This window comes from Fusarium tjaetaba, assembly GCF_013396195.1.
Source record: "Fusarium tjaetaba strain NRRL 66243 chromosome Unknown NRRL66243_c0000014, whole genome shotgun sequence".
NCBI classification, from domain to species: Eukaryota; Fungi; Ascomycota; class Sordariomycetes; order Hypocreales; family Nectriaceae; genus Fusarium; species Fusarium tjaetaba.
Genome location: NW_023501210.1, coordinates 22556 through 33615, shown reverse-complemented (window position 1 = coordinate 33615; position 11060 = coordinate 22556). Strand labels below are relative to the sequence as shown.

Here is an 11060-nt window from a genome sequence, read left to right as displayed (position 1 = left end):
CGCCTATTATGCATGCCATTCTGGGCCCTAAACATATCACATTCGCGCAAATGCTGAACAGTGCCACCCATGTGTAAAAAGTGAGAATGCTCATCGTCTCAGGGTGTTACAGCGGTGGTAACTCCTCTCGACATATGGGACACTGAAGTCGAAATCTCATCCAACCTTCCAAGCAAGCGCTATGAAATATATGCCTGCAAGGTGTGACCATATATAAGCGACGAGCGAAGACACCAGCAACGCCGGTGTCTTCATCTTCGGCAGTGAGCACTGGTACCTCCAAGACTTCACGACAGATTGCGCAGTCGATACTCCTCGTCGTGCTTTGCTTCTTACTGCCATCATCACCTGAAGACCGGGCACGCTCGATACCCGGTGTGTCATCAGCAACCAGGCCAATTGGCAAACCACCAGCTTCGAGACTATCCTCGCGAAGAACAGGATGGTAGTCCCAAGCATCAGGGGCCCAGCCAGCAGGAATGCCAAAGCGGGGACCGATAATGTCTTGTGCAGCAAGAATGATAAGCTGTATCCAAAGCCAGGCGCAAAAGACAAGGAACGCATGTCGGTCCGAGCGAGCATAAAGAAAATTGTCCTCTTTGATCCAGAAATAGGCTATGGGGAGAAGTCGTAAGAGAGACTGACCAACGACGAATGGCCAGCCAAGAGCTCGGCGGCAGTTTCGACGAGTATTACGGAGAATTTGAGGAATCCACAGGGATAGATAGATGAGAACACACAGATTCAGGAACAATGACCTCAGATTGGGATACCATGTTGTAGAAGATATGGCCAGGAATATAATACATAGGGAGGAGAGGATCATGCGGCCAATGATGCTCTGAAAAGATTGGGGGGCCTCCTCAGCACGTTGCGTAGTTGTGGCGCCAGGGACTGCTGCAGAAGCAATCTCGGCATCAATATCTTGATCGGAGGGAACGATGACAGGCTGTTGCTGAGATAGAGGAAGGGGAGGCATGGCCGGTTGGTGCGCTGTCACAGGCTCTGGCAAGAGTGATCTGTCTGAAGTCGCCGCTGCGGGTAGTTCGGTGCCATTGGTGTTATCACCCATGTTGTTCGCTTCCCGCTCACGTCGAGGCCGGGCTTCAGGAAGCTGAACTTCATGGACTTTGGCGAGAAAGCTTCCACTAATGGTCATGGACAGAAATGCGGCAAACAAGAGGGCTAATGTCGGCAGAAAGGTGGCGCCGGCAGATGATACCCAAGTTGCTGCAGCAGTGAATGTCATGCCGTCAACCATGAGCATCATGGCGATAGTCCAAAAGCTCACTCGACCCATGGTCGACGGGGTGCAAGACTCGCGCATCTGGTTCTTGAGGAGATTGACCTGACCAAATACAACGATTGCGTAGACAAGAATCCATGTTTTGACTTGGTAGAGTTGAACCTCTATCTTCATGCCTGTTAAGTGCTGGGCCTCACTTGGCCCAAAATCTGGTGGTCCTTTGGTCTCTAGGAAGAAGCCGCAGTCTGGAGAGTAGATGATAGCTGACATCTGGAGTTTGGGTATCTTTGGGATGGGTGCGCCAACAGGTGATTGTAACTCTGACTCAATAGCGTCGATAACAGACTCTAAAGCCTCCCGCGAGGATTCCTGAGAATCTATGTTGAAGTAGGTTCGACTTGGTGGAAAGACTTGCGCATACATAACATATTCGCAATGTGGCGATGGGTTAGTAGTGTATAGAGGGTTCTCCAGATCTGAAGTCCATGGTACAGTCTGGTCTGCATATATGTTCTCCCTCTTTGTCGCAATGGTGTGAGCGATCGACTCGTTAAGTAGCCTCTGACTAGACTGGAAGAAATCCTCACTTGGTGTAAGGTGTGGCAAGCCGAATATGCCCTCGAACTTCTCACTGGTGGTGGTCATCAAAACCACGCCCTGACGTGGCCAATGAACGCCCCATAGCCTCATTTCCCAGTCATGGCCCGAGCCATGGGTATCCTCAATAGTCGTCGTGCCCTTGACACTCCGTATGAGACCTCCAGCGACGGGGACGCTACTTTCAGTTGGCAATTGCTCATACTCGTTGATGGTTTGATTCCCTTCTAGGCGCAGCATCATGCGGCCTGTGCGACCAGTGATGTTACGCGCCCAAGGCACATTATCACCAATCCAGTCCATATCAGGAGCAATTTTGCTCAGATTGTAGCTGTTGTATCCTCTAGAGATAGAGCCTTTTGGCCTGACCCATTCTCCATGAACAGTCCCGGATGCATTCAACCAGATAGGCTCACCAAGTCCGCTGTCCCATAGATTATGTTCTCCAACAGGTGGTATGGCATGTCGGCTGAAGGCCAAACTCCGCTCGCGGAACCTTTTCAAACCGCCCCAGGAGAGGTTATCATCCGCACGAAACCCCGTAAGATTTAAAAACGATGGCTTCGCCTGGGAGTCTTTCCCTGGGACTGGTGCGAAATCGCCCCATCGCGAAGCATTCAGCACGTCCAGAGCATCATGAAAATGATCAAGTCTCTCGCCAGCGAGATCGGAAAGAGTCAGAGATTGACTTGAGTAGTCGCTATCGGGAAAGACGAGCCAAACGATGAAAACGATAAATATCAGTGTAGCGATTGGGTGTTGGGCTTGAGGCATGATGAATAGATGGCCCACGACAGCGAGCGACTATCACTGTATCATGCTAAAATTGGGTTAGTCGTCGGCCCAAGACGACGTGGTAAAGATGGTAATGACTGAAGAGATTGAGCGTGATGAGGAAATGAGTTCGTAGTTGTAGGCGGTGGCTGATAATTGGTGGCTGGTTAGCCTCTCCTCATGAGATATTGTTTGACTTATGAGACCTGGCGTTCATGGAAGTGGTACGTATCGCATCTCGGTGGTTGTTGGCTGAGGCCAGGTGCTGATGGTGCTAAAAAGAAATGCCGTATCCGTCTATTTTCCGGCACAGTATGAATAAGGGGCAGCTCAGCATCATCAAACAAACCAGACACAACCACTAACGCACATATACACGCTCGCAAGACAAATATTGCACTTAAGAGACTACTTCGAGTACCTGGGTGTTTCTCTATATAGACCTCCCTTTCTTCAGTTTAGTTCTTTCGATACCCCATCCCTTCGTCCTCCTATCACAATATCATGATGGCTAGCAACGAGCCGCAACCAGATCCCACAGCCAACAGCAAGCCTGAAGATGTATGTCTTACTCTTCTGCGATTCAGACAACCGTATCTGCATTCGTTTTATGTAGTGTCACACGCACAGTTCTTAAATTGGGCTCAAGGCCTTCATGTATGGTTTCAACAGCACCCGCTGACTCGTTCTTTGTTACAGCCTTCTGATGATGCTCGCGCCGATGTCACAGCCGCTGTTGAGGAGCTTCTAAATTCTCTGTCTAATAAATTTGCTGGTGTCTCGTCAGAAATCTTTGCGAAAAGTGAGTATCTAAGGGCTCGTATTCCGCAGCATCCCGCTAACATAGTGTGAAGTGGATGAGATGTCCCGGAGGCTGGATAATCTGGAAGCAGCTCTCCAAGAGGGCAAGGCGAAAGATGGAGGACCAACCAAGTCCTCGTAAGATTTGAGTTCAAATAAGGGATACAGGGTGTTTAGGCTTTCTCAGTTGTTTCGATTCATCACATGCCAATAGAAGTGCTAATGTGTCTCGTTACGATTTTATCCTGTCGAGTCTAGTCGACTAAGTTCCAAATACATAAAGCCCTTTAATTCGTGACTTCCTTTCGGATCTCATTTATCATATACATGGTTCTTTACAGTTCATCCTTGATCTCTTCGACCTTCTCCTCGACCTTCTGGGTAAACTTGCGAAGAACGTTGGTCTTCTGCTGAATCTGGTCACGCTTGGCGGGGGCCAGTCCACCCTTAGTAAGGATGCCGTCCAAACGAGCGAGCTCCTTCGACACCCAGTCATTGTTCGAGCTCAGCTTGTCAAAGACACGCACGTAGTACTCGGCGTAGGTTTTCTGAGCAGAATCGGTGAGGTTCTCGACCTCCTTCTTGACCTCCTCGGCGACGTCAGCGATAGCAGCACCGCCCGTGATCTTGGCCACGAGCGTGTCAAGAGACTCAACGGTACCAGCAACGGTATCAAGGCCACCGCCGGTGACTCGGTGGGTTCCGGCATGCTCATTGATCCAATCAACAAAGGCCTGCTCACTGCGTCCACTTTCGTAGGCTACAGCCTTCTTGCTGCCAGCAGGGAACCACTTAATGGTTGGGTACGACTTAACACCTTGCTCCTCAGCCACTGCCTTGCTGTTGGGAGCTTCGGCATCAACCTTGGCGATCAGGACATTCTTCTCGTTTACGAATGTGTTGGCGAGGTCTTCCCAGGTAGGGGCAAGGCTCTTGCAGTCTGGAATATGTCAATATTAGTGAGATTGAACGAAAGAATGGCGCAAGGAACACTAACGTCCACACCACGGAGCGGTAAAGGCGACGAGAACATGCTTGTCGCCACCAATGGCTTTGGGAAATGTCGCATCGTTGAGATAGGTAACCTCGCTGGGCAGCTCAAGCTTCTTCTTGGGTTTCACACCAGTCTTTTCAACGATGAAATTGGTCAGGCTCTCAAGGTCGCGGCCAGACTTGTAATCCTCAGGTTTGTTGCTCTTGCCATCGAAGTACTTAAGGGTAGGGAAACCCTGGATACCAAATCGCTTACCGAGCTCACGCTGAGCGTCAGCGTCGACTTTGGCGATTTGGACCTTGTCCTTTGCGTACTCGTAGGTATTGGCTAGATCCTCCCAGACAGGAGCAAGCGTCTTGCAGTGTCCACACCACGGAGCAAAGAACTCGACGAGGGTAGGTTTGCCGGACTTGAGAACGATATCGTCGAAATTGGAGGGAAGTAATTCGATGACGGCGGATTTGGCTGCGACGGTGGCAGCAAGGGCGCTCAGCACGAAACTCTTGATAAGAACCATTTCTTATGATGAACTTGATTCGATTGTTTTTGGATGAGAAAGAAGTAAGAAAAAAAGAAAAGCAAAATGAAGCAAAGCACTGTCTGGAATCAGAGAGGTGCTTGTTTCTGGAGAGTTGCTTGGAAATCCACCAGAGATGCCAGCTTGCATAGGAATGTCCGGTGTAGGTGGACATCCCTGTAGGTTTAAAGCGGGACCTATACCTAGGTACCTAGGTAGGTTAGTAGCTAAGGCGAGCTTCAGCTGTATTGGTCAGCCATCATACCTACAACAGCCCATATAGTTTGGATTACATTTATTTCGATGAAGTGTCCTTGATTAATAAGTTCTCTTTGATTCTCTTCACTCACCATATTGTATAATCTCCTTTGAACTAACTTGTTGCATAAATTAATAGCCATCTACCTTGGTTGTGGAATACTCAATGGCTTAGTTATATGCTGTGTGTTAATGAGAACCTCAGCACAACTATAACATAAATTCTACCAGTATAAGGCAGCCATTTGAAGGAAACTTGGCGATTCAGAACCTGTGAAACAGACAACAACGTCCATCTAGAATCCCCGTAAACAGGACGTAGATGGGTATCTCAATTCAGCGCTTCTTGAAATACCATACTGGCGACAAGAGCGCCATGGTTCTTACAATTGTCCCGGCCGAGGCTCTTTTAGCTTCAACATCAGGGTGTAAGTTAGATCTTCTACATAAACGCAAAAATATTCTTGGCTTCTGCATGAAATCGTTGCACAGGTTCACAGCAAAAACCAGCGTTGTGCATATAGGCGGTCAAATGAAGTACAATGTTGGCGGATATTTCTTGAGAACAACTCGCTCTCAGAAGGTCGCTTACGATCCTTGACAATCTTGCTGTGTAAAAGGGTTACGATCCTAGCGGCAAGACGGTGCCGCCCTCACAATTATACACAGAAAATCGGGAATGGCACCTCACATTCAAGCTCATGCAGAAATCGAGTTTAAGCCAATGGGGTGCAAACAGACGCTTATGTTCGTTCGTTCTGCAGTGGATGCCAGGTAACCTTGTTCGACAGCTCCAGTGGAGGAGAGCGGGTCCAATGAATCACCGGGTCATTGATAGTCCGGAACCGCTGTGCCCTAGTAGGTGCACACAATGGAAGTCGAGTAAAATTTCCAGCAGTAACCCAACTCGCGAATTCAAATCCTCCCGCAACCCTTCGAGCTTTCGGCCTTCAACCATCACCGCAAAGATGTCTCACGAAAGCGTCTGGAACTCCCGCCCCCGAAACTACGGCAAGGGCTCTCGCAGCTGGTACGAATATATATCTCTTTTGCCCGAAATCCCATGCGCCCGGTGGCGTCGAAATCATCGACCGAAAACAATTGATGCTAACATCTCGTAGCCGCGTCTGCAAGCACAAGGCCGGTCTCATCCGAAAGTACGACCTCAACCTGTGCCGTCAGTGCTTCCGTGAGAAGGCCAAGGATATCGGCTTCAACAAGGTGAGTTTTAATCGAGCGGAATCAACATGGGCCGCAACACCCAGGACGATGTTCGGTCAAGTAGTGGGAACAAGGAAACTGACCCAGGGTTGCCTGCAGTACCGATAAACGATCATGACACCCGGTTTTCTCGGTTAAGGGATGGGAGGACTGCTGGAGAGGATAGTATTGTGTGGATGGGGGAACTCTCCAGCAGAACGTCAAAGGCCTCGCGGTAACAAAAAAAGAGCACTCGGAAGGCGGCCGCTTGGAACAGGAGTTTTATGGCGTGCTTGGGTCCCTCAGGAAGATCGTGCGTCTGACGAAAATCCTCCGAGGATAGACGAATACCATTGCATCGGACCTCGATCATGTCTCTGTGTCCTGTCTTATCCTCCCACTTTTCCGCATGACTAGCCTGTGGCTATGGAGTGCATCGAGTCAATGTGATTAATGACAATTCTAAAGAAAACCTCCAAGTGCTGACCCTCGCGCATCCTTTAAGACCCCGTTGTGCTCACCAAATGTTGATCCATTCATCATTATTCATCACGGCCACAATGATGGTCATATTGCCGCAATGAACAAGGATTCAAGGTGAAATGGATGTTTTTCGTTTATAAGTCTTATTACTGCCTCCCCTAGATTTTATCTAATTCAGATCACCAAGAAGGTGGGAGGAAGCAGAGCGGAGATCTTTGAGCCCCTAGGCCAGCTAAATAAATATACAGGAGCCAAAATGGACTCAAAGAAAGACATTGCATGATTGTACATAAGCGTAATAATTCGTACACCGTCCCCGTTAACCTTTTCATTTCTTGTCTAAAACGCCGCTTATTTGAGGATGCGAGTGCAGAGACCAGTAGCGACAGTTCGGCCACCCTCACGGATGTTAAATCGCTGACCAACCTCGATAGCATTGGGGTGACCCATGGTGACAACCATCTCGGTGTTGTCACCAGGCATGACCATCTTGCTAGAAGCATCCTCAGTACCCTCGGGGAAAGTCAGGTCAATGGACTCATCTGCAGTTCGAAGGTAAAGCTGGGGTCGGTAGTGCTCCTGGAAACCGGTGTGTCGGCCACCCTCCTCCTTGGAGAGGACGTAGAGGGAAGCGAGAAACTGGGTGTGAGACTTCACGGTGCCAGGAGCGCAGACGACCATACCACGGCGGACATCCTCACGGCGAACACCTCGGATGAGGAGACCAGAGTTGTCACCAGCCTGGGACTGCTCACAAGACTTCTTGAAGGTCTCGATGTCGGTAACCTTGGTCTTGATAACCTCCTGGCCCTTTCCGACAAGCTCGATCTCCTGATCACGCTTCAGAACACCACGCTCCACACGGCCAGACACGACGGTACCGCGGCCAGCAATGGAGAAGACATCCTCGACGGACATAAGGAAGGGCTTGTCAAGGTCACGCTCAGGGGTGGGGATCCACTCGTCGACGGCAGCAAGAAGTTCATCAATCTTCTCGGTACCAATCTCAGGGCGCTGGTTCTGGAGAGACATGAGAGCAGAGCCCATGATGACGGGAGTGTCGTCGCCTTCGAAGCCGTAGGTGTTGAGAAGCTCGCGCATCTCCATCTCGACGAGCTCGAGCATCTCGGGGTCATCAATGGCATCGACCTTGTTGACAAAGACAACAATTCGCTGGACACCAACCTGACGAGCGAGGAGCAAGTGTTCACGGGTCTGAGGCATCTGTCCATCGGAAGCAGCAACAACGATGATAGCACCGTCCATGTTGGCTGCACCAGTAATCATGTTCTTGATGTAATCGGCGTGACCAGGGCAATCGACGTGGGAGTAGTGGCGGTTGTCGGTGGCGTACTCGATGTGTGCGGTCGAGATGGTAATACCACGCTTTCGCTCCTCGGGAGCCTTGTCAATGGCACCATACTCGAGGAAGTTGGCGAGGCCCTTATCAGCCTGTCGCTTTGTGATGGCAGCAGAAAGAGTGGTCTATGGTAAAGAGTCAGTTGGGTCTTGGGAGAGAAAGAGAGAGGAGGGGTTTATAGAATAGAGGACGCAGTCATACCTTGCCGTGATCGACGTGACCAATTGTACCGATGTTCACATGAGGCTTTGATCGCTCAAAAACAGCATATGTGCGGTAAAGGTTGAGGACACCGGAGGTGTTCTGCTTGCCAAAGGCGGACTGAAGAGGGTTGATGGGGTTAGCCCGTAGACCTTGTCGGGCGGTGCGCAGGAAAGGCGCAAGGGATCGGAAAGCGGTCGACATTGTGGCGGCTCCCTCTAGTTAGTATAAATGACAATTAAAGACGAGATAAAGCTGAGAGAAAAGGGAACAGAGGCGAGAAACACACGATGGTGCTGTCCTGGTGCACGGTGAAGGCGGAGATGGAGATGGGAAACGGCTATAATGAGGCCTCGAAAATTTCTCGAGCTATCAAGCCAGGCCTCTTGTCTCGCTCTAAAGGCGACTGTCTGTTCGGGAATGGATATGGTGGAGCCAGCCCGCCAGTTTTACGCCCACTCAGACCACAAGGAAATACAACAGGTAGATCACGTGGAGTTGATGAAGCTGAGGTTCCATCAAGATCCTGTACTTATGACCTACTTACTACTATATACAAGGCATGAATGGTGTTTTGCACGGAGCAGCTGAAGAGCTTCATAATCTCAAAAGCGTATGAGTTGCACTTCTTTATATTGGTGTCAATTGACCTTTTGGATGGGAAATCGTGCTTTTCTGGCTGCCAGATTACCTATACAATGTATCAACGACTCGGGACTATAGTACTTAGCCTACTATGTTTCCATGCCCTCACGGAATTTCTAAATAATTCTCGAAATCCGTAGGATCTGAAGTACTGTAGCATATCTGAAGCTATCGGGACGTTTCTACCAACGCATTTCGCGAAGCACTGCCAATCATATGCCTTCAACGATAGCATAACACCGTATAAGTATCCTGTACCCTCATCTTATTTGCGGGTTCCAGAATTTGACCAGTGAGACGGGTCCATCGGAGAAGGCCAACTAAAAGGAACCTCCCAAGTCGCGCGCCATATAAAAATCTCAACCGCAGCACCTCAACTCACAAGCTTTGACATCTTTCTCTCTCCTCCTTGAATCGAGCACTACTCCTTATAGGATCCTGGAACTATTGTTTCCGTCGTTTTAAACTACAACACCTGGACATCTTCACGAATACGATTACTAAACTCACCTGGTTTAAACGCGACCGTCTCTTCAAACCTTCAACAGCGACAACAGCAACCTCCTAAGCAGGTTCATTCACGAACCCGTAGCCCATTTCTAAAGTAACTGAAAGCACTCAAAAATGGATCCTGTTGCTCAACAACAGCAACTCCAGGGCGAGCAACCTGAACTCAATGCCTTCGGAAAACTCACTGCTCAGTTCCTGCAGTATGGAGCAAATGCATCCAACAACATTTCAAACGCCTTCGACAGCATGGACACAAAAGCATGGCTCCGTCTGACCGTCATTGTCGGTGGCTACATGCTGCTGCGCCCCTTGTTCCTCAAGTTCGTTACTAAAGGGGCTGTCCAAAAGATGGAGGATGAAGATGCCCGCGAAAAACTCAAGGCACAAATTTTTCCCAATGAGCTACGTGGACTAGTTGAGGATGAGCCTGAGATTGACGAGGAGGGCGATGGCACTGGTGCCGATTGGGGCCAGAAGGCTAGAGTGAGGCAGAGGACTATGCTGAAGGATCTTCTCGAAGCTGAGGAACGAAGGAGGGAAGAAGAGGAGGACGATAAGGACATTGCTGATCTTCTAGAGGACTAGAGTCTCGTCATCTTGGCTTCTTTGGGCGCATTGGTGGGGAGTTTCTGATTTGGCTGATCGAAAGTGACAGGAGGGTCACATCACGAGCTGCAAGCACGTCTCCTGGACTGGCCACTGACTTGTTTGAAAACTTGGACACCTCCACTTCGGTTTCTTGTAAAAATGCGGGTTTAAGCTGGTTTTCCCAGTGAGGCTGGTTCTTCTGATCTGAATGAATCCCACCAGACCGGTTGATAATCTAAGAAAACGGAAGAAAGAAGTAGTCTGAAGCATAATAATATTACATATGTATAGTGTCGCCGTTGTTTGGGGCCATGAAGATTATGGAGTTGACGTAGGATGCCCATGCTGATTCAATAAATCATGAAATGCAACCAGAGCTTCCCACCAAATACGTTTCACGTTGACCAGGGAACAGGCATACCTACCCACCCACGACTGCCTGGTCGAGTAGTTCAGCATTGTATCGCTGAAAGTACACATGTAAGAAAGCATTAAGACAAACTTGATAATCTGACACAAGGAATATAATGATAAATTGTTTTTACGTGTGGGCTTGCAAGTATTTCTGGCACCTACAACTAGCGACAGCATTATGTATTCATATCGTGACCATCAGGCACTGGGTAGGCCACCTTTGACCAGATTTTGATAGCCCTATAAGACATGAGAATAAGTGCTGGGCGTGGGCGTTAGCTCTGAGCATAGCCGCGATTATTCCACACGAACGAATGAGAGGCATTGTTATCTATTGATATTACTGGCAATCCCTCCAGTGTCAGGGAGCTAGGTAGTGAGCAGAAGTGATATCATGTCTTGGGATTACCACTAGAGGTTATTTGAAGCACCTAATCTGGAGGCATGTAAAGATCCGCCTGCTGTATTACTA

General features: G+C 49.2%; 6 protein-coding genes across 6 annotated transcripts; 3 read left to right on the top strand and 3 right to left on the bottom strand.

Annotated features, from left to right (window-relative positions):
• Positions 1-106: 106 nt before the first annotated feature.
• Positions 107-2617, bottom strand: FTJAE_526 (TUL1 RING-domain protein; the record flags this gene model as incomplete). Its single annotated transcript, XM_037351748.1, has 1 exon — positions 107-2617. The coding sequence occupies one exon, from the start codon at positions 2615-2617 to the stop codon at positions 107-109; it is 2511 nt and encodes an 836-aa protein (XP_037212320.1).
• Positions 2618-3124: 507 nt separating this feature from the next.
• On the top strand, positions 3125-3560 carry FTJAE_525 (heat shock factor binding 1; the record flags this gene model as incomplete). The annotated part of the gene is made up of 3 exons (XM_037351737.1): positions 3125-3178; positions 3317-3419; positions 3472-3560. 3 exons carry the CDS (start codon positions 3125-3127, stop codon positions 3558-3560), a joined length of 246 nt encoding a protein of 81 aa, XP_037212319.1.
• Positions 3561-3753: 193 nt separating this feature from the next.
• FTJAE_524 (disulfide-isomerase erp38) lies at positions 3754-4929 on the bottom strand (the record flags this gene model as incomplete). The annotated part of the gene is made up of 2 exons (XM_037351726.1): positions 3754-4358; positions 4416-4929. The coding sequence occupies 2 exons, from the start codon at positions 4927-4929 to the stop codon at positions 3754-3756; spliced, it is 1119 nt and encodes a 372-aa protein (XP_037212318.1).
• Positions 4930-6155: 1226 nt separating this feature from the next.
• FTJAE_523 (40s ribosomal s29) lies at positions 6156-6730 on the top strand (the record flags this gene model as incomplete). The annotated part of the gene is made up of 3 exons (XM_037351715.1): positions 6156-6217; positions 6309-6408; positions 6575-6730. 3 exons carry the CDS (start codon positions 6156-6158, stop codon positions 6728-6730), a joined length of 318 nt encoding a protein of 105 aa, XP_037212317.1.
• Positions 6731-7221: 491 nt separating this feature from the next.
• Positions 7222-8635, bottom strand: FTJAE_522 (translation elongation factor EF-Tu precursor mitochondrial; the record flags this gene model as incomplete). The annotated part of the gene is made up of 2 exons (XM_037351704.1): positions 7222-8355; positions 8432-8635. 2 exons carry the CDS (start codon positions 8633-8635, stop codon positions 7222-7224), a joined length of 1338 nt encoding a protein of 445 aa, XP_037212316.1.
• Positions 8636-9700: 1065 nt separating this feature from the next.
• Positions 9701-10171, top strand: FTJAE_521 (trafficking PGA2 domain protein; the record flags this gene model as incomplete). Its single annotated transcript, XM_037351693.1, has 1 exon — positions 9701-10171. One exon carries the CDS (start codon positions 9701-9703, stop codon positions 10169-10171), a length of 471 nt encoding a protein of 156 aa, XP_037212315.1.
• Between the last annotated feature and the right edge of the window lie 889 nt (positions 10172-11060).